At 45.8% G+C, this 27834-nt stretch overlaps 1 protein-coding gene across 3 annotated transcripts in view; it reads right to left on the bottom strand.

Annotated features, from left to right (window-relative positions):
• The window catches only part of TSPAN32 (tetraspanin 32), an 882228-nt gene that overhangs the window by 133681 nt on the left and 720713 nt on the right, over window positions 1-27834 (bottom strand). For all 3 annotated transcript variants that reach the window (XM_069623936.1, XM_069623937.1, XM_069623938.1), the window contains 2 exons: window positions 17361-17453; window positions 6557-6640 (listed from right to left, as the gene is read on the bottom strand). In XM_069623936.1, coding sequence (XP_069480037.1) covers window positions 6557-6640; window positions 17361-17453 — 177 coding nt within the window. The remainder of the gene's footprint in view (window positions 1-6556; window positions 6641-17360; window positions 17454-27834) is intronic.

The following is a 27834-nucleotide window of genomic DNA, read 5'->3' on the forward strand; positions in this document are numbered from 1 at the left end:
TAAAATGACGAAGACAAGAAAGGAATGCACACAGCCGGTGAGTTGGCGAGCAAGATTAAAGACCGGTGTGTGTTAAGGAAAGATTGAAGTGGCAACAATATATCTTACAATTGAAGGCTGCACGCGTGTGGATGAGACGCGAAGAAAGGCAGACCTGTGGTGAACTTTTTACTGAAGTTGAGCGAGTTGAAGGGAAGGTCAAAGTGGTCCAGCGGAGGTCTATAGTAAAAGCCTCGTACATTTGAAAGTCTTCGACAACAAGAGAAGGTCTGAGCCCGAATGAAGGAGACTGGAAGTGTGATAGGTTAGTGGAAGGGAACCGGGGCCAGAGGATAGCTCAGGGGCAATGTACTCACCTTGGAAGCAAGATCACGTGGAGAAACACAATTTCGATACCCAAGTCCACGCTTCGAAACCTCTGAGTATTAAGCGCGTTATAAATAACCAATTACAACCCCTAACGAATGTGAATAACGTTTGGGGAAGGGAACCCTTACAAGTGCTGTGATTGAGAGGTCTGAGCCCGACACAGGGAGAACTACGTGAACTTTTACTTTCATAGGTCCGAGTCTGATCGAGGGAGACCTGCATGAACTTTTGGTTGAACCGTGAACCCTTTTGTTGAACTGTGAAGGAACTTTAGGAACGCTGGAAAAGTGATTTTAACGTGGAAGGCCAGGCAGGCCGCAATCCATGTTTTGAACTGCTTTGTTTTGAGAACCTGAGCCAGATTGTGTCATCCTGTCTGCAGCGACCGCCTTACTTTGTGCTGTCCAACGTGGGGAGGAGAGCTGACTCAGCCACTTTGGTATGATGATATGATATTTATAACGTGCTTAATACCCAGGGGTTTCTAAGCGCGGACCCGGGGATCGAACCTGTGTCGCTCCGTGCCGCCTTGTTTCCAAGGCAAGCACGTTGCTGCTGAGCTATCCTCCTGAGACTTTAGTTCTTTATATTCTAACACTGATTTTCCTTTTCATACATATTCCCCTTTGCACACTTTTTGGATAAGACATAGGGCAGGCATTAGGTTCTTGTTAATATAGTACATTTCGATTTGACAGAGACCGACTAGGACTGTGTTTTCTTTATTATTTGATTTTAGAGATGACTCCCATCTTAGCTATAGGGGAAAGTAGGAGTTTTTCCAAACCCAGAGAATTGAATAAAGGTTTTACAAATTGTACCTTTTGTATCAGTGTCATACTTGTGATACCATGCCTCCCTTACATAGGGCAGGAAGGGGGAGGTGGATACAGAGCACATGGATGGAGAAAAATCACCATGGAAACTGTTGGGGGTGGAGGTCCCAGGCCCCTCAGCGATTTAGGACGATTTGACTGTAGAAGGAGATGTTGTAGGGGAGCTGGAAGAATGGAGCGCGGAGGGGGCTAACCCATAGAAGCTGGATTGTAGTGGAAATGTAGTGAATCCTGGTATTAATATCACATGTGTAGTGAGTTTTCATTTTAGAAGTTAGAAGTTAGACACCATCTTGAAATTGAGGCCTATTGCCATAGCTATGCTAGTACGCCTAATCCCATCCCAAGGCTTAGAAGGGTGTGTGTGTGTGTCTTCTGCTCGCAGTCCTGGCAACGCTGCAGAAGGTTAATTGACTGAAGACACACAGTTCTCCATTGTATATTATCATTAGTGCATGTAACCCAGAAAAGAATGTGCCCTGCAAGACAAAGAGAGGGCCGGAATTGATATTTGGAGAGTCATCCGACGAGAAGGGGGGTGAGGGCTTTAGGCCTTTGCCAGTATAGATCTTTAAGTTATAGCGGCCAGGGACGCCCGAGCCGAGGCCCCAAGCATTTGAGTGCACAGACCAGCCCAATACCCCTGACTATAAACCTGTAAATTGGCCAATCGATCAGGAAGATGGGTGATGGGTTGCCCCCACCATCGGTTCATGTGATTTGTGCTGCAAGGTACCAGGGGAGAAGCTAACAAATTTAGGCTGCGGTTGGGAAAGTGCCGCCATGTCTGGGATGGAGCGGGGGTTCACGTAGAAGTTATCATGACCTAAAAAGTATCTGCCTCGCTCATGTCGTTGGTACCAGGTGCACCGTAGAGCTATGAAATAATGAACCATGGAACTAAATTGCCGATTAGGGTCTTTGTAGCTGATAACGGAAGAAGAAGATCCCCACATGGAAGGAGATGGATAGAAGATGCTGTGACCAATTTCCTGGCATCCTGTATAGAGCAGGCTATATGTGTATAGGGTTGCACCAACCAGCTTCCCGGATTTGTAACCTATGTAATGTATATCGCTTGTGACATGTATCTTTAAAACCCATCGCGTATGTTATTTTTGACTAGACATCTATGATAGATGTCCAGTAAAAAGATATCATCCCTGTCCCCTGGGCCTCACAGCACCAAAAACTCACACACAATCAACATGATTATGTGTGATTGCAAGGTGCTGGGGGACCCAGGACGAAAACATGGTCTTCTTTACTGGACATCTCTGATAGATGTCCAGTAAAAAAATACCAAACATGTCCCCTGGGCTCCACAGCACCTCAGAAGGAGAGCTGATTTTGGCAGGTGGGTGGGGGATTGTGCAACAAAAGCATTTTTAAAATGCCTTTGTTGTACAACCGCCCACCCCCACTCACCAAAATCATCTCCACGGATCAACACAAACGCACATTCACACAGCAAGCACTCTATCATTCACATGAGCACCCATCATCATACACTCACTCATAACAAAAGCATATACGCATAAATAAATAATAAATAAATGAAAATAAACTTACCTTTGAATGGATTGTGTCATCCCACGTATCCCTGATCTTCTGATAATTATCTCTCCAGCTTCAGCTGCTTCAGAATTTCTTTTCGACAGTGGGCACTGTGTGCAGTGTCGTCGAGTCAATGTCCCTCGAGGGCCTTCATTCGACGGTCAATGTCATCATCAGTATAAGTAGCGCACTCAGCGTCCGTGGGTTTCAGTTGCATTTTTCCGAGCTAACGCTTTGAGAAAAGGATGGCACGCTTCAGTGAAATTGTGATTATAATTTGGAAAATGTCTTCTTCGTCAATACCATCAATGGCCAAATTGGGATTTAACGAGTGGCAAGACCGCGGGTCGAAGATGTCGATCACCGCCCCCCACTGCGTATGTCTGTGGTGTCTGGGTTCCGGGCACTGTACCTCCTACTGTGGCTCCTGTCAGGCGATGACCGAGAAGGCTCTCGGGCAGTGTAAACGTAAACAGGCAGTGGGGAGGTTATCTTCGAAGTCACCTTCGAAGAGGTAAAAAAAGACTGGTGAGTCGGGGGATTCTTCCCGACGCAGAAAAATCAAAACGGTCTTGATAGAGAAGTGGATCGCGCCATTCTTTGTCTTCTTCGAAGAAGGCCAGGAATAGGCGTTATAGGTCACCTTCGACCTCCAGTGATTCTTCTACGGAGGTAATTAGGTGTCCTACAAAATCCAGTTGCCCTGCTAAATGGAATGCATTTCGTAGTGAAATGCTTCGAATCTTAGAGTATGCGGCCTGGACCCCCTTGCAGGATAAGCAGAAAAGCCATGCTCCGCACAAGCACGACAAGGGGAAGCCATGGCCGGAGATGACGGTAGTGACAGACGCCTCACTCACGAAGTGGGGAGCGCACACCAGCGATTTGACTATCAGCAGTCGTTGGTCTCCATCGGAGTCCAAACTACATATCAACCTTTTGGCGCTGAGGGCAATCAGACTAGCGCTGTAGGCCTTCCTGCTGTCTGTACGGGAAAAGAATGTCCTGATAATGAAGGACAAGACAGTGGCCATGTGCTACCTCAACAAGAGAGGAGGTGTAGGGTCACTACCGCTGTCCAGAGAGGCAATGCAGCTCTGGTTCTGGGCAATTCAAGAAGGAATCTCTCTATAAGCAGTTCACTTATCCGGAGAGCAGAACACGGTGGGGACGCTCTGAGCAGGCAGAGCACAGTCTCCCACGAGTGGGAAAAAGCTCAGCAAGTCCTTCAAGAGATCTTCACTCTTTGGGGAACCCCTCAAGTGTATCTGTTCGCGACCAGTATCGACCGGAAGTGCAAACTGTTTTGCCCAAGGGAATTTCCTCCAAGAGGAGCTCTGGGGTACCCATTTGTGGTGGACTGGGAGTTTCCACTCCTGTACGTGTTCCCTCCAGTCCCTGCCATTTCTCATGTGATCAGGAGGTTGAGAAAGTTCAGGAAACCCATGATCCTCATTGCCCCGGATTGGGCCAGCAGGGCCTGATACCCAGACATTCTGGACATGTCCATTTGCCCTCCAATACGTCTTCCACAAAGAGAGTATCTTCTCTCACAGGCGGAAGGTCAGGTTCTCCATCCAGAGGTGAAGACACTCAGCCTTGACACATGGTTTCTGAAAGGCTGAGATACAAGGAGTGGGACCTCCCTGATGACGTAACGGAGATCTTGCTTTCAGCCAGAAGGCTGAACAACAAAATCTTTGCATCATTGCCATTGGAACAAGTTCAGCAACTGGCGCAGGGATAAGAATGTGGATCCCTTTCTATGTGACACACCTGCAGCGCTTTCCCTTTTGTTACATTTGGCAAATCTGGGGCTCTAGATTGGAACAATGAAGGGTTACCTAGCGGCGCTTTCCATTTTCAAGCGCTCTTCAGAGGAGGATTCATATTTTAAAATCCCTCTGATTGTTCAATTCTTGGAAGGCCTTACTAATGTATATCCACCAGTCCCATTCAATGTCCCTGTATGGGACCTCAATCTAGTGTTAAAGATGTCTTGTTGTCTCTGTCTTCCCACTGTTCCCCCTCCCTTACCTCGTCTCGCCTTGAAACACTTGTGTATAGGCATGTTATACATTTTATATCATATAATCATATCATTCCTTTTGAGCCTTTACACTCATGCCCTTTAAGGCTCTTGACATTAAAAACCGTTTTGCTTATCGCAATAACGTCAGCCTGCAGGTTAAGCGAGTTGCAGGCCCTTTCCTGCAAACCCCCACATACAGTATTTCATAAAGACATGGTCATTCTCAAGGTCAAAGCTTTCTTTTTTACCGAAGGTAGTCTCTGACTTCCACTTGTCACAAAAAATTACCTTACCAACTTTCTATCCATCCTCCTCATCCAGGTAAGGAGGAGGAAAGTTTACATAGACTGGACCCAACAATGGCTCTCAGTTTTTATATATCCAGAATGGCTAAATTTTGCCAGGATGACCAAATATTAATTGGCTATACTGGTCTCAAATTGGTCCTTGCGGTTACTGAACAAACCATATCCAGATGGATCATCCTGCCTATTGGTGAATGCTACCCGCCGGAAGGCCTAAGGGCACATTCCACAAGGGGCATGGCAACCTCTGCTGCTCTTTAAAGAGGTGTCCCCATCAATGATATTTATTTAGCGGCCACTTGGTCATCTATTCATACCTTTGTAAGACATTACTGCCTGGATTTATCTTCCAGCCAGGGAGGACAGTTTGCAAAAGTGGTCCTTCATTCCGTCCATGATTAGATCTAAATTCAATTGATACTCCCACCTCCAAATTATTACTGCTTTGGGAGTCTATTTTAAGATGAGGAATACGTGCGAGAACACAATCCATTTGAAGAACAAGTTTCTTACCCCTGATAATGTTCTTTCAATTGGATGTTCTTCCCACGTATTCCTCATCACACCTCACCGTCTAACCCACCGTACAATTTACGTGTTATTACACTTTACGCTTTCTGAGATCCTACGGTCTATGGTATGCCTCTTAATTCATCTTCAGGAGGGGGAAAAAAACTGAACTGAAGCCAATAAGCGCTGCGCGCGCTACTTATACTGATGATGACGCCAACCATCGAACGAAGGCCCTCGAGGGACATCGACTCCACGACACTGAACACACCGCCCACTGTCAAAAATTCAAAAAAAATTACGAATCAGCTGAAGCTGGAGAGATAATTATCATAGGATGAGGAATACGTGGGAGGAACATCCAATAGAAAGAACGTTTCCAGGGGTAAGTAACTTGTTCTTCTGCCCTGGTCCTGAGGTTTCCTCCCAGCGCTCCAGCTCCTGCATCATGAAAAGGAATCAGGAAGCAAATGCTTCCTGGTTCCTGCTCATGCGTGCAGGGTCCTGAGTATGGGTGGTAAAACGCCATGCTCCAGCCTGCTTCGCAAGGGCCTGTAACTATGGGCCCTGGGGCATTACCTGAAGTGGTGATGCCCCCCCTTCTCGGGGCCTATTGCTTAAATAAATCTCTTATTGTTTAATGGAAAACCAATGCCTTCAACGCATGAGTGTGGAGAGGATGGGGATATGGCTAATGCACTGGAGTAGCGGCATCCATCCAAAAATGTCATTGCTGCCTCTTCTTACTCAGAATATTCGTTTTTGGACAGACTGTGTGTTGCCACACTAGGGGTTGTATCGGCCACTACCTAAAAGGGTTAAGCTAGAGCAAGATGTAAATTCTACAGTGTGAAATAAGAGAACCAAAGGTATGAGAGAAAAGGTAAAGTGGGAGGCATGAAGTTTACATTTCTTTGAAAATGCACAGCAGAAATGGCAGATGTTACCGTAAATCCCAGGGTCAGGTGCAGCAGGCCGGACACGTACCCAAGGTGCCTGCGCAGGAAGGCTTCTATCGCCCGTAAGCAGTCCTGCAACAGAACACAAAGTGCATTAGACAGATAAGAAAAGAGAGTCAATTTCCTCACCTCAAAGTGCCATTTGTTGCAGTTACGCATGATCTATGCCTGCACAGTTATTGCTGACCAGTGATTGGCCACTTGGGGGTCAAGTGTATGGGCCACATGGATGGAGCCGTAGCACAAGAGCAGGAAGTGTGCACATTTAATTTAGCATCAATCGGAAGCCAAGATGTCTTCTGACCATGTGAGTACCCAATGGTTGTGTTGGATGGCGTACTCCATAATGCCCCGTGATCAAGGCTGCCGAATGTACAAAGTTCAAAAATCGGGATGAAATGAATAGGTTTCAGAAAGGTTGGAGGATGTAAGGGAACAGTAGGTGGTGTGGTCAAGAAAGATAGTGTCCGGAGACAAGGTGTGAGAGGAGGAAGCTATAGGAACAATTGAGAAAGCAGTGGACGGAGGACAAGGAAGAGCTGGATGGGGGAAGCTGCAATGGAGGGGTAGCTAGTGTGGTTATCTGCAGTAATATTGGCTTGGACATCAGAATCCAATGAAGGGAGTGCTGGAAGGAATGAAAAAGAGAAAAAAGGGCGCACAAAGGATAAGGAACGCTGGAATCTAGAGGTGTTGTAGGACAGGTGGGAGTCGGTCCGGCAAGGTGGAAGGGGATACACGTGAGGACGGACTTCTGGACACTAGAAGCGATTGTGGTAAGGCATGTGGCGCTTGATTCACTATGCAGGAAAGGAATGCTAAGAATGCTAGGGTGCCTATTACATCAGCGAAGATGAGAGGTGGAGATGGACATGGGGAGGCTCAGCACAACACTCTTGGCCTAGAGTCCAGAAAGGATACTGGATATAGGGCAGTTCTGCTGCTACATAGGGAAGGGGCTTCCGAGTACGCTCTTAGTGGGCTAAACCTAAGTTGGAGAGGAAGTGAGGGTCGTGACAGGGTGAAAGAGACAGCAAAAGCCCAGCATCCAACAAATAGGACATGGAAGAAGGTGAGATTGACCCGTGTCCGAAAATACTCAGGTCTTTGCAAGGAGGATGAACAAGGATTTTGGAATGAGGTAACAGAGGGGCCGGAGGGGTCACACTGGTTGCCTTGAGTGAGGGGATGAGAGGGGCAGGCTGAGTGGGCATGGTCGGAAGCACCTGAGGCTAAAGGTACACAAATGAACAATGCCAGCAGGAAAGGTCTATGGAGGAGGAAAGTGGGGAAATGGCCAGAGCTGCTGACAGGTCATAACGCATGCCTGGAGAACGAAGGAGCAATGTTGCCACGGAGGCAAGGGCAGCTCGTCCATAAAAGGCAATGGGGCACCTACCTACCACCGTCTCCGCCCATTAAGGACGAGTCCAAACCAGCACAGTGAAATCGCTCCCAAGCGCTCCTCGGCTGGCTTTAACTGTCAAAGGGAAACCGCCTTTCACTCCATTATGGTAATAAAGGGTGGCCCTCACCTTATGGGTTGCTCGGTGCGCATGTTCAGAAGATATTCTGTCTATATCATTAATAAAAGCTAAGGAAGCTCTGTGTCGGACAAGTGAGAGACGTGTGATTCAGAGGGCAGATATGCTCTTTCATGCGAGGAAGGCGGTTAAAACTATAGTTCTTTTTCACTTGCGTGAAAAAAACACTTTGCTATAATGCAAGACCACGACATGTAGGATCCCATGTTGTGAAGATATTCAAGATGACGAGAAACTGCGAATGACAGCGCGTAGGGAGTCTTTAGTGTGCAAAAGTGTGTTATATTAATTGAAAAAAGATCAGGAGCATTACCGAGGGGCTCCCCCTTACTGGTGTGCTAACTGAAGGTGAAGGACTGTTGTCATCTCCCATACTTGTCTTGAGAGGATAGCTCAGGGGCAACGTGCTCGCCTTGGCTACAAAACGACACGAGCTACACAGGTTGGATCCCCGGTCTGCTAAGCGTGTTATAAATAACCTATCATATCATGTCAAAAAGACTTTAGTTTCTAGGCCATTTTTTTTATGTTGGACCTAAAAAAGAATGACAACCGAGGCGCCTACATCTTCCTGAACTTGGGGGTTGGCGTCAAGAGGGCATAATGCTGATCGCTTCCTACTTTCTCTTTCTCGTCCTGCTTGCCCAGATATCTAATCAATAATGGATGGTAGTGATCATCTTCCTATCTGTTAATGAGGTGTTAGTCCTATCTTAATGTCATTAACACTTTTCAGACTTTGTCTACTGAATGTATCGTAGTGAATTAATGCTTACTGCCAGGGCATGTTATGGCTACAAGTCTTTTTTACTGCTTCTAATGACGTTTTTTTAATCCTCTTGTAGGCGCTACGCAGTTCTGAAAAGTGCTATTGCAGTGTAGTGTTTCCTCTACCTCTATTATAGTCCATATTGACTTCCCTCAATGACCTGATATTTTGCGCCACTCTGCAAACTAGTTTTGTTCATAAACATCACTTTTGGCTACAAGAGATGAGGTACTGCCCTCTATTACTCAACAGAGATTTGACTCTTTTATGTGGTTGCTAAGTAATTTTTTGGAGCAGGGACCATTGTATTTCAACCTGATGTGTTCCATGTCCCAAAACGCTTCACCGAGGGCTTCATAATGGTCTTGTTCCAGCTGCAGGTCGGGGCTTCCATGGTTCTGGTGAGCGCCTTTCCGATTTTATTCCCAACATACTGCTACTTGCAGGGATATTTAACAGAACAGAGTACTATTAATCAATCCCAGTGTGTGAATGTTTTTGGAGTCTGTTTGTTTTGCAGGCCTAGGTTGTACACCTTCCGGTGTGAAGGGAATCTGCAGGCACTGCTATTCCCACATGTTTGGTGGCAGGTGACTTCTGGGACACTACACATCTGTGTGGTGGTCTGTTTGCAGTTTGCTCCTGATCACTGAATCCTTGATACTCTTGTTGTCTTTGAACGCATGTAGTGGTTGTTTGAAATTGCTCTTGCTCTGTTCAATATATACCGTTCAATGATGTTTTTATCCTGGAAAAGGAAGTTGTCAAGGTGCTAGGAGAACCCAGCTTGTCTTCCTAGCGTTCACATGTTCTTCCATCGAGGAGAGCCTACCTGATATTACTGGAAACACGTTGATATGCTCTGGTAATCGGTTTCTTGAGGTACCCTTTTTCATCTCATTATTTTGAGAGTTTATTCTGTTGAACGTCATGACGTCTTCTGAAAGTACAGCTTAACTGGATTCACAAGAAGTGACCTAAGGGCGAGTGGTCTGTCACCTGTTTAAGGGGTTGCGAATCACAGCAAAGGAGAGGTACTCTGTCTGTGGGGTTTGCAACGTTTCTAGTGCACAGGTGCCCATCCGCATGAAAGGTAGTGAGATCCAAGGCCCTTATTTCATACTAATCTTAGGTACAGTGCAAATGACTCATCGATGGTGACTGTTCATTGATCCATCATACGAACCCCTCTTCCCCTTCCTTCAGTCACCTCCCATGTGATGATTATATCGTCTCTGTACTTCTACCATCTGGCAATAGGTCATTTGATGGGATCCATGCCTGGGCACACGTTTCTCCTCAATGTATTGAACGTGTGAAGATTGGCCACAATCAGCACCACTATTACACCCAGGACTGTTTCTTCAGTTTCTCTGTCAAATTGTCAGTAGAATTGAAAATAATTCCTGTCGGTGCATCTTAGTGTAACACAATTTTAAATCTCCTGGGTACCTTCAGAGGGGTGTTTTTCTTTTGTTATATTGTTACGCCTTGATTACTATTTGCATAGGGACCCAATGTCCATATTGGTTAGAGCAATCAATGTGTATCGTAAGAGATACCTGCAAAGTGTGTTGCGCGACGGTCTCACATCTTTAAAGATGATTTTATTTTGGCGATCTTAATTTTGAGTAAACAATCTCAAAAAGGACACCAAAACATGAATTTAATGTAGCAGTAAGGGATCAGCCACCCTTTCCAAATCCTTTCCATACGCTCTTTGAACACTAACATTCTCGGTTCCTCTAATTCTTGTGAATCTTCACATCCTCAGTGCACTATGGTCTCTGCATTCACCCCTACCTAAGCTGCGTATGTAAGGAGGTTGAAAGAAAGAATGATTTTAAACCCCCAATCCATCCCTCCCCTTCTAAAGGCACAGCACATGTATCCGCTGGTGCAGTCACACTCTTGCTTGAAACAGAGTTACATTGAGATTTTGCGGAGATATTAGCAGAATAGCCCTAATCAAAACAGACTGAGCGCATCATGGGGTGCTTAAAAGTTGTCACAATCTAAGTATGACAATAGAATTTCTCTACTAAGCTAAAGGGTGGAGAGTAGTGTTTGGCCCCTCCCCCTGTTTTCATCCATCCACATGCTTGACCTCCTTTGGAATGAGCTTCATTCTGAATGAATGGTGTTGGGTTTCTGAGTTCAGATGGGCATTGGTTCAGCAGTGACACCCAGAGTGCAGACAGACAGTATGGCATTACCTGAGGTTCTCAGGGAAGCAAGCAGACACTGATGGGCGCAGCAATGACACCCAGTGGCCAGGCATTGTAAAATATAGGCAGGGTTCGTGGTGGAAGCAGGCCTGGTCAGAAAAGACCTGGTCGATCAGTTAGTTGGTCTCTGGCAGTGCCAATGTTGTTCTGCATTTCTGAAGCTCTGAGTGGTTATACACATGCTGCTGCCCAGCCCAGCGGCCACCGTTCTAAGCACCCCGTCCATAATATCCAAAAGCCTTTACGAATGAATTCCTGCTGAAGTAATATATACCAATTGCTCCCTGGGAGGGTTCTCTTCTGAAGAACGGGTATGGTTAGCCACTACCTCAATCAAATACTTCTTTTCTTCCTGTGAAGCAGACACCAAGTGGCAAGGTAAAGGAACTGCGCTTTCCTTGACTTCTACAATTGCTCAGGCCTGCCTGAAAAATGAATCTACATGTTTGACCAATTGCGCGGGATGAGAAGAGGGAGCTTGCTGGGCCTTCAGCCAAAATGCAAGAGGCAGAAACGTATTTCGCCCATTCAGTCTTGCCAAGGGTATTTTTAAGTTGCTCTTTTGATGACACCCAAGGACTTCAAATGGTAGCTGGCCAAGCTCCTGCCCTGACAGTAGTCACACACTTTAACACTAAAATGAATAGGGCTGTGTCTTAAAATGCTAATATAGTGCAGGTTAGACATACAGGACACAGGTCTTTTGTGGGAAACACCAGCATTGTGCTCTTGCTTAATCGTGGGAAGTTTTCTTTATCTTACACCATGATGTACATGATGTACTATCCTCATTGTCGTTTTTGTTCATGTGTGTGCTGTGCTTGAACTACAGGTTTAGTAGGAGCTCGGGTAATTCTAAATGCTGTGGGGGCTTTGCTTATGTAAAACTAAAAAATGATGTATTGACAACTTTGAATTAATCATAGCTACTGGCAGTTTCTCTGGGCAGCTTTCCATGCCATAGTTTTTTAGACCACTGTGGCATTACAGAAGGGGGAAGCCATGTTCAAATCAGTCTCGGCCCCACCACGGACGGAAGAGTCAGTTCAGTCCGCTCTGCTAGGTCACATCCCTTCTCCATGGGGCAGCAAGCAACCCGAGACATGTTTCAGCTTTGTTGGGCATCATCAGTGATGTGTCGCTAGAGACCCAAGTATGGGAATCAAACTGCACCTCGCTGATGAGGTCCAACAAAGCCAAAACATGCCTGGGGTTGCTCCTGTACTTGTGCTGAGTGGACGAAGGCTAGTATTTTGGGTTGGATTGTTCCAATTGCTGACAGGACCAAATCTGATTTGTGTACGGCTGATTCCCTACTGTAATGGCACAGAGAAGCTGAAAAACAGTGGCATGGAAAGCTGCCTAGAGTGATACCAGTGGTGATGGTCACTTGAAAGTTTTTCATCCATCACTCCTTGATCCCCTGGTTGCTATGCCTCAGCAATAAAGTGTAACCATGCTATTGAGGTTCAGTAAGGCCATGTGTTGCCTTGATGCTTGGAGTTATTGGGGACAAGAGGGAGAGGCACACTGAAAAACCTGAGGTGTTGGTGCATACAGATCAGAATCACAGAATCTCTTTGTGCTTGTCAGATCCTAAATAAGTTGGAATAGGGAATGTGGAGCATGTGTTACCTAAGGAATACCCTGGTGTTGTCATCCTTCTTGATTGCCCTCAAACAAATTCCAGCCAGCAATCATGGTTGGTATACGGTTAACCACTACATCCTCATAAAATGGCTCCACAATATCCTAGGTATCTCAGAGCGGGTACTGGACTGGTTGACTTCCTCCCTCCCAGGTTATCCTGGGCTCGTTCTCCTCCCCCACCTCTATCTCCACCTGCGGCGTCCCCCAGTGCTCCACCCTTTCCCCCTGGCTCTTGAACATCTATCTTGCTCCGCTTGCACACCTAATTTCCACCTTCTCTTACTTCCTTCATCATTCCTGATTGCCTATCTGCCATCCAGTCCTGGTATGCCTCCAATGATCTCTGTCTCAATGCCAGCATGACTGAGATCCTTCCCATTGGGTCTTCGGTTCCCTTTTTCTTCCCTTCACTCTGACCTCCCTCCATGGGCTCTCGGCCGTCTCCTTCATCTGAAGCCAAAAACCTTGGAGTAATCTTCGATTCCTCTCTTTCCTTCCTCCCTCACACCAAGGACCTTGCCAACAAGGCCCACTTTCAACTCCACCTCCTCAAAGAAATCCTTCCTTTACTCACTTTCCCCCAGAAGCTAGAAGCTCAATGTCTCTAGAGCTTTGGTTCGCTTCAGGCTAGACTACTGCAGTAGCCTCTTCCTTAATCTACCCTCTTTCTCTCTACGACCCCTCCAGCTAATCCAAAATAGGGCTGCAAAACGGATCCTTGGCCTCAAGCCCAAGGACCACATCTCTCTAGCCCTAAAATCTCTACAATGGCACCCGGTTCCTGCAAGGATCAAATTTAAATCCCCCTGTATTATCCATAAGGCTGCCTGGGGCCAGGGACCCCACTATCTCCAACTGGCTCTCACTAAATACTCTCCCTCCAGATCTTTACGCACCTCCGGCCCCAACTCTCTGTGTGTCAAGCTCTTCGCTAAACAACGAGCTGGTGGACGATCTCTTTCCTTTACTGGTTCCCTCCTGTGGAACAGCCCCCCCTTCCTCTTGGGCTGGATCTTCTCAAATTCCAGAAGCTCCTCAAGACTTTCTTTTTCACCTCCTCCGTCCCTCCTTTGCTAAACCCCCACAGTCGCTGGGATTGGTGACCGGGGTCCTTATGTGTTCACCTGGATCCTGGCCTCCCAACACAATCGCTTTCATCCTCTGCCCGCTCCGAGCACTTGCCCTGTTGCCCATCGACCTGTGCTAGCACAAGCCTGCGCTTATTATATTGGCAGATGGCCACTCTTACCAAGTGATCTCTGCCAATCACTTAGCTGCGTGCAGCTTGCTCCCTAGCACTTCCCTCCATGGTACTCCTAACACATACTCCCCCGCCCTCATCCCTTCTCTCTCTCTGCACTTGCACTTTCTGAATGCTCACAAGGCCTAGTAGGACTGCATCTCTCTTACATTGTTATATTTGACTTTCATTCCCATGTTGCCTCCCCATTGCCCTGTGGGCGCTTTGAAACACAATTCACTTTATGTATAAGCACCTTACAAATGCACAATAAATAAATAAATAAATACATGTAGGCCTGTGATGTGGTGTTTTGGTGGGCGAGGTGTAGATTTTGTATGCATTTATTATCTGGAGAGATTGAGCAGGTTGTTATCTGGGGTTAGTAACAGGTTTTATTGTCCATGAAAAGGGAGTTATTTCTTGTCTGGTGAAGTGTGCAAATTCGAGTGTCTGTGATAGTGAGCAGAATCTTTGGTCTGGGGAGAGTGAGTGGGTTTTAGTGCCTGGGTAAGTGAGCAGGGTCTAATATCTGGGGATAGTAAGAAGATTTTCGAACCACACGCTAATAACAGGTTCTATTGTCTGAGGATAATGAGTAGGTTCTTGTCTTGGGATAGTGAGCAGGTTCTTGTGTCTGGGATTAGTGAGCAGGTTCCAGTATCTGCGGCTAACGAGGGAGTTCTATTGTCTGAGAATAATGAGTAGATGTGTGTCTTGGAATAATGAACAGCTTGTATTTTCTTGGGAGAGTGGGCATGTTTAGTGCTTGGGGATGGTGAGAAGGTTCTATTGACTGAGGACAGTGCATAGGTTCTAGCGTCTAGGGACAGCATTCAGGATTTAGTGTCTGTGGATAGTGATCAGGCCCCAGTGTCTGGGATTTGCTAGCAGGTTCTTAGGATAGTGAGCACTATAAATATCAGGGAATAGTGAGCAGGTTCTAGTGTCTGGGCAAGGAGACCATGGTTCTAGTATCTGGGGATAGTGAGCAGGTTCTAGTATCTGGGGACAGTAAACAGGTACTTGTATCTGGAATTAGTGAGCAAGTACTACTATCTGGGGATTGTGAGCATGTTCTTGTATCTGGGGCTAGTAAGCTGGTTCTATTATCTGCGGATAGTGAGCAGTTACTTGTGTCTGAGATTAGTGGGTAGGTTCTAGTATCTGAGAATAGTAAGCAGATACTTGTATCTGAGATTAGTGAGCAGGTTTTAGTATCTGGGGATAGCGAGCAGGTTCTAGTATCTGCGGATAGTCAGTAGTTACTTGTGTCTGAGATTAGTGAGCAGGTTCTAGTGTCTGGGTTAGTGTGCAGGTTCTGGTGTGTGGGATAACGAGCAGGTTCTTGTGTCTGAGATTAGTGAGCAGGTTCTAGTATCTGGGGATAGTGAGCAGGTTCTAGTACCTAGGGATGGTGAGCATGTTTAGTGCTTGGGGACAGTGAGCAGCTTCTATTGCCCGAGGACACCCAGTAGGTTCAAGCGTTTAGGAAAGCATGCAGGTTCGAGTGTCTGTGGATTGTGATAAGGCCCCAGTGTCTGAGGATAGTGAGCAGGTTTTAGTGTCTGGGGATAATAAGCAGGTTCTCTTGTCTGGGATTAGTGAGTAGGTCTCAGTATCTGAAGAAAGTGGGCAGGTTCTAGTATCATGGCATAATGAGAGGGTTCTATTGTCTGAGGATAACGAGTAGCCTCTTGTCTTGGGATAGTGAGCAGTACTAGTATCAGTGGATAGTGGGCAGGTTTTAGTGCCTGGGCGTGGTGAGCAGGTTGTATTTTGTGGAGATAAGGGGCATGTTTAGTGCATGGGGATAGTGAGAAGGTTGTATTGTCTCAGGATGGTGTGTGGGTTCTAACCCATAGGGATAACACACGTTCTAGTGTCAGTTGACAGTATTCAGCTCACAGTGTCTGGGGATAGTAAGCAGGTTCTTGAGTCTGGGATAAATGGGCAGATTCTTGGTATAGAGAGCACTATGCGTATTGGAATAGTGGGCAGGTGTTAGTGTCTGGGAAAGGTGAGCAGGATTCTAGTATCTGGGGAAAGGTGAGCAGGTTCTAGCAGGGGTGTTGCTAGGTCTGGAAAAAATCTGGGGCTACACAAATGTAGGGACTGTCGGGACAAAGGGCTAGCTAGCCTTTTGGTCATAGCCCCTGAGCTTCTATCTGGGCCTATAACCAAAAGACTATAACCCCCCCGGCCCCCATACCCCACCCTCCGATCAGGTCCCCTCTAGCAAAGCCTCGTGGTTCTAGTATCTGGGGATAATAAGCAGGCTCTTTTGTCTGAGATTAGTGAGCAGGTTCTAGTGTCTGGGGATAGTAAGCAGGTTATTTTGTCTGAGATTAGTGAGTGGTTCTAGTATCTGAGGTTAGTGAGCAGATTCTAGTATCTTGGGATAGTGAGCAGATTCTAGTGTTTGGAGATAGTAGGCAGGCTATTTTGTCTGAAATTAGTGAGCAGGTCCTAGTATCTAGGGATAGTAAGCAGGTTTTTTTGCCTGAGATTAGTGAGCAGGTTCTAGTATCTGGGGTTAGTGAGCGGGTTCTAGTATCTGGGGATAGTGAGCAGGTTCTAGTATCTAGGGATGGTGAGCAGGTTCTAGTATCTAGGGATGATGAGCAGGTTCTAGTATCTAGGGATGGTGAGAATGTTTAGTGCTTGGGGGCAGTGAACAGCTTCTATTGCCCGAAGACACTAAGTAGGTTCTAGCGTTTATGATAGCACATAGGTTCTAGCGTTTATGATAGCACATAGGCTCTAGTGTTTATGATAGCACATAGGTTCTAGCGTTTATGATAGCACATAGGTTCTAGCGTTTATGATAGCACATAGGTTCTAGCGTTTATGATAGCACATAGGCTCTAGTGTTTATGATAGCACATAGGTTCTAGCGTTTATGATAGCACATAGGTTCTAGCGTTTATGATAGCACATAGGTTCTAGTGTTTGTGGGTAGTGATCAGGTTCTAGTGGCTGTAGATACTGATCATGTGCTGTTGTCCGGCCTGTGACAAAGTCAATTGTTTTGGGCTGTGAGCAGCTTTTATAGCTTTGTGCGCCCCAACAGCTGTCATGAGAGGTAAGTACATCTTCCTAGTTCCTGCGTCATAATCCTTGAGAGCAGTCCGTCAGGCCGGCCAAAAACCACAAAGCTCAAAATGAGCTGTATTTAAACTTCCTCCTGGCCCTTTCCCCATTCCTCACTTACCTACAGGGACCAAACTGAATAACACCGTAAAGACATACATAACAAAGCCGCAGGCATCGATAAATCAAGAACTTAAAATGGGACTAAACCTCAAGTAGGTTTCTTTAGGGCACTGAGAATGACAAATAGTGCATATTGTTCCCTTACCGGGCTGCTGAGCGCTGCATCCTCTGTGGGGCACAGAATCCCATCAAAGCCTTCGCCCCTCTGAAGCGGCGACCTCTTCCCGCAGCAAAGAAACTAGAACAGGAAAAACGTCAAAGCTGTCACAGCCCTCTCTGTCAGCGTGCATGCAACGCGCTTTTCAGCATCCGCCATTCAGCAGAGTAATCAAGCGGGAAGGAGCAGGATCGTTACTTTGTAGTATGGATCTTTCAAAGGAGGCATTCCTGAATCAAAGGGGAACTTCAAACTAAGGGTGGTTCCAGGGGAGTGTGGGGCTGGGGTGGGGGTTTCGAGTAAGGGGGATTCCAGTGGAGTATCCACCATAGCAAGATGAGCCACGCAAAAAGTCCTGCTACTCCCCCCCACCCCCCAAAATGCACCCTGGGAATTAATGCAAAACTGACACACAATCGTTCTTCTGCCCATATGATGACACGTCTCACCCCCCCCCCCCCCCAGACCCCCCTGCAACATTCAGACTACAGTGGGAGATGGAAATGTGTGCTCCTGCTCAGCATCTGGCTCTGCCCCTTATTTGGCCTGCAGTGCCGACACAGAGTGTGCTCCTGCTGTGCCCCCATTATGCATGGAGAGTACAGAGCAGGAACACACACCACTGCTGCCCAGTCCTGCAGGCAGCCAGGGGCATACGGCAATACTGCTGGCCCAGACAGGATGCCCATAAAAAAAGTCATGCCACAGTAAGAAAGGGCTAGACTGGCTGCCCCACAATGCCAGACTAAGCAAGTAATAACACAGACCATGGTTGTTTAATCATGGATGTCCAGCGCTAGACTGGTTGCCCAAAAGCAGGAGAGCTTCCTGGTTTCCTGTCATGCATAGTGGGGCCTGAGTTGGTCAGAAAGTAATGCTCTATTCGCACAGCGGAGCCACGCTGTGATTAGAACGTTACTCACCATGTTCTACCATGAGTCTCATGGGTGCTCATTCTGGAGAAAAGGAGCTGTGCTGCTCTATGCGGAGGGACATCATTTCACCAAAATGCCAGGGGTAGCGGAAGTGACATCACACTACCCTTGACCTCTGACGACATCACAGGAAGTGATGGCATTTGACTCCACCCTGAAATCATATCAAGGGAAGCGATGGAACATGACCTTTCACTCCTTGACAAAACAGGAAGTTGCATCCCATAGCATTGTTCCTAAGTACACTGCGAAAAATATGGTTACGATATCACTGTTATATGATATACATTTATACAAGAATGGATCACCATATGCATCGTTAAGATCCCTGTGTATAGGCCCACATTACCAAATTACTGTCGTTGCAAGCAGACATCCATGGCCAAATGATAATGATGTGTTATTATATAGCACTTACGCTTAAGCACTTTATATAGAACAAATGTACATACAATATCACCCAACCTGTGTTGGTACTCATTTATCGACTTCAGAAGAATGAAAGGCTGAGTTGAGGTGTTCAAGAACAGACTAAATTAGTGACTCACCCCCTGAAGTGTGCCTGAAATAAACCTTTAATGAGTGTAGAAATTATTGTATAGAATTCCAGAAAGAGACATTATTTGGTATTCCTATTCTTTCTTATTTAGGGACAGTGCTGAAAGTGTTAGACTTGTGGAACCCCTGTTTTAAGAGGCCTGAACAATAAAACCAGCCACTCCAGAAGCAAAGAGCCACGTGGTTCTGGCCATAGCCCAGGATCTTGCATTAAACATATTTTTTTTAAAGTTACAATGTTTTTTTTTATGAGTAGCAAGGGAGACCACAGGGGTAGCAAGGGAAACCTCAGGGGTTGCAGCTGTGACCGATGGAGACCCCTAAATGACATCCCAGGCCCTGCACAGAGCTGTGTGAATACCCTTTTACCCACTCCCCAAGCACAGAATGGCCACAAACTGCCTGGTTCTGTAGCAGGAAAGCTGGGTAGAACTACGGACAATCTAAAAAAAAGGTGGGTTTGGTCTGTGGTTGCTCTTGACAGCGCTGCCAGGATATTTTTGAGACCTGTTAGGAGCTTTATGGAGATTTCTATAATGGTGTGCGAGCCGGAGGCTCTTTTTGTCTAAGGCTGGACTCTTAGAGCAAATAGCTGTATAATACAGCCTCTTCCTCCGTTCTCTACCCGGGCTTTAGTTGCCTTTCCTGTTATGGGGGGGTCGGTGGCGGAGTAGCAGGGTAATATTGGGATCCACAGGGGTGCTGAGTCAGCTTACTAAAGGGGAGGGGAAACCGCTTCTATAGTCTGATGAACGACTGAAAAGAAAATGGCACCACTTTTCAAATACAAGACTTGCTGTAGTTTTGGCGATGTTGGCAGTGAGCAAGTCACAATGTTGGTGCAGAGGAATCAAACTGGGACAAGGAATTTAAGGTTCAACATGTCAGGGGTAAAGGGTAACGCGTGGGAGCATGTGTCCAAACAGGGACAAGAGTTTCTATAACGCTATCTCTCACCAATGGTCGAGTGAAGCTCTTTTTTAGAGGACCCAGCACCGAGGCCTTAGTACCTATGTAAAGACAGGTCACAGTTTTGACCTCCCACGTGATTTTTATTTTATTTTTTTTTTTATTTTTATTTTGTTATAGCTGAATAGAATCAACTTTTCAAAATTACATGATAATTCAATAAAAAGATCCCAATACATGGTTAGCATACACTTAAGGACATATAGTAAAAGAAAGCTGAACAGATACCACAGTTTGCAAAATGATACAATTACTTCAGCACAAGAAAAGGAAGAGGATAGAAGACCTTCAAAAGAGAGCCTAACACGCATGGACGTGTCCGTGTGTAGTTGAATGATAATTGACAAGAGAGAAGAAGGGCAACCAAAAGCTTTTAACTTATAAAATAATAAGTTTCTGTTAATGGAATCAAAAGCTGAGCGAAAATCAATGAACGCAAAATATAAAGGTTGCTTCCTGAGTGCATATTTCGACTTCAACATGTTTAATGTGATCATGTTAGGAAGTGTGCCAAGTCCGCTTACAAAACCTGATTGGAAGGGATCTCTCTTAAGGCATTTTTTTGTCCAGTTTTTCAGCTCGCGCAAAATCAGCTGAGAAAAGATCTTACCCGGGACATCCAAAAGAGAGATCGGTCTGTAACTTGTTGGGTTGGCCCGTTCACCTTTCTTATAAATCGGGACGACAATAGATTGCTTCCACGACAGGGGAATTCTCTGTGAGGTATTGACATGATCAAATACGAGACAAAGGATATCCGCCCAGATGTCCGGAAACCGTTTAAGGTGAGCATTGGATAAGCCATCCGGGCCTGGGGCTCTGGAATTGTTGGCTCCCTTGATAAAATACATGATGTCTTCTCTGTCAAAATGTATATAGAAAGGAGGGAGAGTATCAAATGAGAATTTAGAGGAGTGCACCGGAGGTTCAGCAAATAGTTTTGCATAGTGCTGTATCCACCTTGCTTCAGACACATCATTTGCCTGAACCGCCACCTGATGCCCTGCAGTCACTTGATTAATGATGTTCCATGACTGAGCAGTATTTTTTGAAGCCAAGGTTTTTAATATGCTAATTCCATCAGTTTGGTAAAGCTTTGCCCTCCTTCCTCTTGCCCAATTTCTATATTTAGTTTAGATGCGGGACAGAACAGTTTGTCGTATATGCAAGGGGAGCTTAAGGGCTACTCTCCTCTCAGAACGTACCCTAGCTTTCTCAAGTCTAATTTGGTGATCAAATATGTGCAGATGGGGGGTTTGTTTCACTTTCTGTTTGATAGACCCCGGTTGGAAAATCTGCATTAGGTCATAATATGGTGTAACTGGCAGAGAGTTTTGAGATGCTTCATCATTAAGTTGAGCATAGTAATGTGTCCTGAAGGCTCCCAACGAAGACTCGGTCCATATTAATCTATTTCTAGCCGGATTTACAGTATGCGAGCCCATAAGACAGAAAGGTTTTAGTTGGTTAATGCTAACATTTACAGACAGAAGCATACATAGCATATTATGGTCGCTAATGTCTGAATCAATTATTTTGAATGCTGTTACCTTATTAAACATCTGTGCATTAACATACATAAAGTCAATGATGCCCTCACTGTTAGCACGATGCCAATTAGATCTTGGTGGCATGTCTTGCGGGAAGGCACCATTTAACATGAACAAATTTCGAGATTTGACTAAAATTGACCACTTACTCAAGCGATTTTTTTCCAATTTACCTGAAGGGCCTAGGCAATGCAGATTTAAATCACCAGCAAGAATAATAAATTGAGACAAGCCCTCGAGCATCACAATATCGATAGCCTTAACCACAGAATCCAAGAAACACTCATCAGAAATGCGCGACGGGTTCCAGTATACATTGATAGCGGCACCCACAAAGCCCTTGCCACCGATCTTTGTCATCTGTAGGAAAGCGTTTGGAGAAAACCAAGGTTCAATTTTCAGACCCGCAGTCTGTTTCACCCCCATCAATAAGCCAGAAGTAGGACGTCCCCAAAGACCCTTCTCAGCTGGAATCAGAGTGACATCATAATTGCTCCATGTGGGAACACTAGTAAACCATGACTCTTGTATCATGATTACGTCGTGCTCTAATAGCTGTACACTCCCATTATTTAGCAGATGTCTATTCCCTCTCGAATTCCAGCTTACAAATGACAGACAAGATTCTGTAATTTCAGTATGCTAACGTTGATTGATTTTGAACTCACAAGTGCATGCAGGATGAGACAGCGCTTGATTTTTGTTTGGTGTTTGTTTTAAGTTAGCCAATTGTTGTAGATGTACAGAAGAGTCTAATAAATCAGATTTAAGTTGAAGAGAGAAACCCAGATCCAACAATTGTGATTTGACAGACCAAAGTGTATTTACTACAATCCTTGAATTAATCCAAAGAGTTGACGCAGTCCAATTAGAGTTGTTAACAAATTCGACGAGCTCGATGTCAACCGTCCCAATATCATCGAGCTCAGGAATCTCACTAAATATAGCTAGCACCGATGCACGATTCAAGTTATATTGCTTGACAGGTAGAGGCAAACAACTAAGTGTTAAAGCATGGATCGCTGGCCGCTTTGCACAGATGCGCGCACGTTTTGAGGTATCAACCTGAGGCTGCGGATTCAAAATTGGTTGGACTGGTGGACAGACTTTATCTTGGGTCGTGGGAGGAGTCTCAAAGAATTTAATTAACGAAGACTGAATCAACCTTTCGATGTCAGTAGCAGACAAGGGCTCAGGTACCGGGGTGTTTTGTGCGTTAACGGCTGATGCCTGAGACACAACTTGTACTGTGCTCACTTTAATAGGAGCTTGTGAACTTGCTGTTTGAGGGGATTGTATCAACGTCGTAACAGGTTTATGAACAAGAGCCGTTTCACAAGGTGCGAAAGTTAGACTTTTAAGAGCAGGTTTGGCTACCATATAGTCATCGATTGCTTGCCTTAATTCTTTAAGCCGTACATCCCTGACCCCAGTTTCTGACAAAGTAGCAGGTGTAAGAGTAAAGTCACTGGGTGTCCGATTTCTGGAGTTATTTTTAGACATGTCAGTAGCCACACGTATCAGCTCATTTAGGGGACTATGGTCTACAACCGGGGGAACTACCACCGGATTTGATCTCACTTTCTTTGACTGTGCCTGAAGAGCATATTTCTTTGATATTACCTTAGCGGCAGCCAAAGTGGTTGCAGCTAGTATAGACAGGTTCTTCACAAAAGATTTAATTTGTGAAGGACATTTAGTCACAGATTTGATGTTTTTTGTCTTTTTTGGTTGAGAAACAGCTTTATTCAGCCCTGTTTTCACTTGATCAGCTAAACTTGTGTTAACATCAAACAATGGGTATGGTGTTTTTTTTTGCTGTTTAGCTAAAGTTTGGATTATGGGAATAGAAGGGTCAACTATAGGTGCTGGAAAGCTTGGTATGGGTTGATATGTTTGTTGAAAATTCTGGCCATCCAAACTCTGGCATATTGTGTGAGGGTACTTTCCGTGGAGTTGGAGCTAAAAAGGATAGGTTCGCTACAGATTTTGACACACTGATGTTCGTAAACAAGATGGGGGATTTGGAAAGATTTTCAGGTAGAGTGTGATTTAGTAAACCAGAGGCATTTATGTCAAGATCAATTACTGGCACCTCGCCCTCATCCGAAATAAATGTCTTAAAGTTTGATGCATCACTTATAGATATAACAGGACTATAAGCTATCTTATCACACGGCACACTGGCACCAGTCAGTACGTTATTAAGCAAAATGCTATCTGTAAGCGAGACATTTTCTTTGGCAAACTTTACTATAGGTTCAGTTGAAGAGACAGCTTTTGCAACATCTCCCGTCAAAACATCCTCCATTACACTGTTCTTATTTTGTTGTCCATGTGGAGAGTCCTTTTTTATAGCTGCAATAGCTTCAACCAAACAGTCGTTTGCTTTCAAAGTGTTATCCCTGTTATTAGAATCACAGGGGATCTCATAAGTGGATTTAGAACAAAAAGATCGAATGTCCATCCCATCGGATAACACAGCTTTACTTTTGGACATCGCTTTTTCAGTCCTCACACGGGGAGTTGAACTCAATCTCGTTTTGCTCAGAGTTTCCGCAGCCACGTTTGGCACGGCATGAATGCTATTCGTAAAAAGAGCAGCAGTAGCAGGAGGCATTCCTGTTTTTAAAGAGTTGAAGCCTCGTTTCATTTTTACAATGCACAAGCAATCAGGAACAGATGTAATAGCCACAAGTGGCTTCTATGCGATATAGAGCACGGACAACTAGGTACTCACCACACTCTTGCACTACCGACCGAAGCAGAGAAGCGTGATGGTTTTATCTTTACCCATTCACCCTTCAACCGCCCAACAGCCTAACAGAAATGCAGCGCCCTTTTCGCTGCCGGGCTTATCGCCGCGAGGGTAACTCACGGCTCCTGAAATGGTCCTGTGAAGTCACGTGATCCGTCACGTGCTGCGGGCTGGCTCCGCCTCCTCCAGGAAGCGGCAAAGAATGCAAATTTCTCCAGCAAGAGCTATCTATAGCTCGCAATGCTGTGCAGGCAGTAGAACGTTTTGGGAAACAAAACGAAGCTTTTTCCAGCAGCAGTCACCCTGCTCGAGCAACTCACGGCTCCTGAAATGGTCCTGTGAAGTCACGTGATCCGTCACGTGCTGCGGGCTGGCTCCGCCTCCTCCAGGAAGCGGCAAAGAATGCAAATTTCTCCAGCAAGAGCTATCTATAGCTCGCAATGCTGTGCAGGCAGTAGAACGTTTTGGGAAACAAAACGAAGCTTTTTCCAGCAGCAGTCACCCTGCTCGAGCAACTCACGGCTCCTGAAATGGTCCTGTGAAGTCACGTGATCCGTCACGTGCTGCGGGCTGGCTCCGCCTCCTCCAGGAAGCGGCAAAGAATGCTAATTTCTCCAGCAAGAGCTATGTATAGCTCGCAATGCTGTGCAGGCAGTAGAACGTTTTGGGAAACAAAACGAAGCTTTTTCCAGCAGCAGTCACCATACCCCATGCAGTAATTACAACTGTATCCCGAGGTTAAATACATTCTTTTTCAAACTCCAACTCAAAAGCTGGAGGTAGACATTTTAAAAACGTTCCTGAAGTTTTAATGTTTTGTTCCTGACTGAAGGGGAGTGCAGGTGCTTAATTTCAGTGCTGCAAACGACTTACCCATGTGTACATTTAAAACAATCTGATGCACTAGAATGGCGTGCTAATGTATACAGTCCATTTCCAACGGCCAAATGAGGGCCGAAAAGGATTTTTAAAATGCACTATGTCTTGAAGTCGACGTCCACTACTGCCAACCTGGATTACTTGTAATGAGACATATTTGAATAATTACAGCATGTCATAACTGTAATTACTGCATTCAGTAATTCTTTAAACAACTCGCTCTAATTCACATTAGTACCTGGTGGTGACGTGGCTTGACCACCGAGTCAATGAGGAGTCTCAGAACGGGGGCTTTCCACACAGTGAAGTCTCTGCTCGGAGCCACCTCAGTGCTGGGGGCCGCCATTTCCCCCGCCCAATACCAGCTAAGTGAGTGCCCCCCTGCATCCCATTCCCCTTCCACCGGACCCATCCCCCTTTCCACATGTCGTCTCCCACCCCGCTCAACTTACATGGCGCTGCTTGGTCCCTCACCGAGAACAGTAGTGTTCCCAGCATGTCACCGACCCGGAAATGACTGCTGTGGAACGGTAGAAGGGACTACGTGTAGTTCCTTCCCCTCGATCCATGGCGGGGATCTTTTTTCTACCGTTTTTTAAAGTTGAAAAACGGCGAACACTTTGTTTCTCAACTTAAAAAAAAACACTATTAATACCCCGGTACAACATACCAGGGGTATTAATAGCAAGATTACCCTTGCAGTGGGGGCATTACCAGAGTAATGCCTTCTCCCACCCCCGCTAGGGGAATATTGCTTAAATAAAGACATTAGTCTGCCATTTTCTTCTAAGATCTGAAGAACCAAAGGCAGGCCAATTCCTCCTGTCTTCTTATTTAACTATTGACTTCCATCTTGTTGTCACAGAGGTCATTTTCTCCCACAATTTTAAGAATGGAAGTATTTTGACTTCTAAAAGAAACATCGCCGCTTCCAGATTTTTAGGCATGGAATGTTATCAGTTCCTCTCTGCTTAAGTTAACTGAAGCACTGATCCCCATATCTTCCCCTCCACACAGACACCCACAAACTGACCACTTCCTTAAACTATACCTACTCAACTGAGCTACTGAAATGTGGTGGGTTGTGCGGACAGTGCAGCCCTCCTAACACCAACATGAGTGCACTGTCCTGGGCATCCCATCCAAGCGATAATGGGTCCTCACCCCTGGCTTCTCTACCAGACCCTAAAGCGAACCCATGTATTGAATGAAGAGCTGGAGCAAGGCTGCCCTGTCAGCAAGTAAAATAATGAATCCAGCTTTCACTGTTAGATGACATTACAAACAGCATTAACAATACAAAAGGCCCACACTTACAAACAACCGCTCTATTCAAAATGGCAAAGAATGCAAAACAGTGTGTGGGTTCAACCAATTGCCACTTCCAAGTCATGCCATAATCCCATTGCAACTGTTTTTACAAGAGCGACTTCTACGAATTCTGCCAGACAAGACCTATCTTCCATAGGTTGACATTATATTAAGTCTCCCTGCACTGATCTACCGATACTCCACAGTGAAGAAAGACCGGTCTTTCTGATTTCAGCCAAATGAAGAAGGAGAGACAGACAATTATCCAGACCTTCAAACCCCTCAAACTGAAATCTACAATTTGACAATTTGGACAAATGTAACCCTGGCTAGGCAGCTCCAGGTTATTCCACATAGATTAAATTCAATTACACTGTAGGCGTAACCCTACACCAAATGTGAGCACTCTGTACGAAACATGCAATCCCAAGGTAAAGGGGCCATCCTAGACTAAATGCAGAATTATGCACTATAGAGGGAAGCCTACACTAAGTCAGACTCTCTGACACTGTAGGGACTCGTATGTAAAATGATTGTGGGAATGTGTACATTTACTCATGCTTCCCCTAACATAGCTCTGCTTCATTGTCTCTCATTGAAGTCTCATTCTCTTAAAAGTTTCTGGCATAATTTACAAGGCTATTTACTTGTGGAGGCCGATCTATATGGCAAAGAAGTTGCAGTTTGAATGGATTGTGTCCTCTCAGGTATTTCTCTTCTTTAGATAGACATCCCCTGCAGCTTAGCTGCTTCCGAATTTTTGTTTCGGTGGAGGGCGCTGTGTGTCAGTGCGGTCGACTGAATGTGCCTCGAGGGCCTCTGTCTCGAGGTTGATGTCATCACTGGTACATATAGCATGCCCAGTGCCCGTTAGCTTCAGTTCCGTTTTTCTGTGATAGCTGACGCTTTGGGAAATGATGGGACGCTTCGGTTCCAGTGAAAATTGCAACATATTCGAATAAACGAAGGCCTCGTCTTCAACACCATGGGCCCCAAAGACCGAGTTTAAAAAATGCCACGATTGCGGCGCTAAAATGTCTCACAGATTCGCATAGAGTGTGTCTGTGGTGCCTGGACGTGCAACATTGGACGGCAGACTGTGGGTCATGTCAGGCTACGGGGGTCATTACGAGTTTGGAGGTAGCCATGGTGCTAATTGCACCATGGCTGCCTCCAAACCCGTGTCTGGGTCCGTGGTGTCGGGATGGGGACTTACCGGGACAATCCGACCTTTGCGGACCTGGTAAGTCCCCATTCCGAAAACCATTCCCCATTCGAACCCCCATAGGGCTCAATGAGAATGGGGAAGGAGCTAATAACGGGCCTGCAAATAGCGGGCCCGTTATTAGCTCCTTAGTCCCTTAGCGGGTCCCTCTATTGGCGGCTGGTAAAACCAGCCGGCCCTAGTGGGACCTGGGACCCGCTAAGGGACCTCGGAATGCGGTGGTAGGGGGTTAACGGCACCGGCATCCTTACCGGTGCTGTTAACCCCTTACCGCCGC

This window comes from Ambystoma mexicanum, chromosome 11 (assembly GCF_040938575.1).
Source record: "Ambystoma mexicanum isolate Mex_15411 chromosome 11, UKY_AmexF1_1, whole genome shotgun sequence".
NCBI lineage: Eukaryota > Metazoa > Chordata > Amphibia > Caudata > Ambystomatidae > Ambystoma > Ambystoma mexicanum.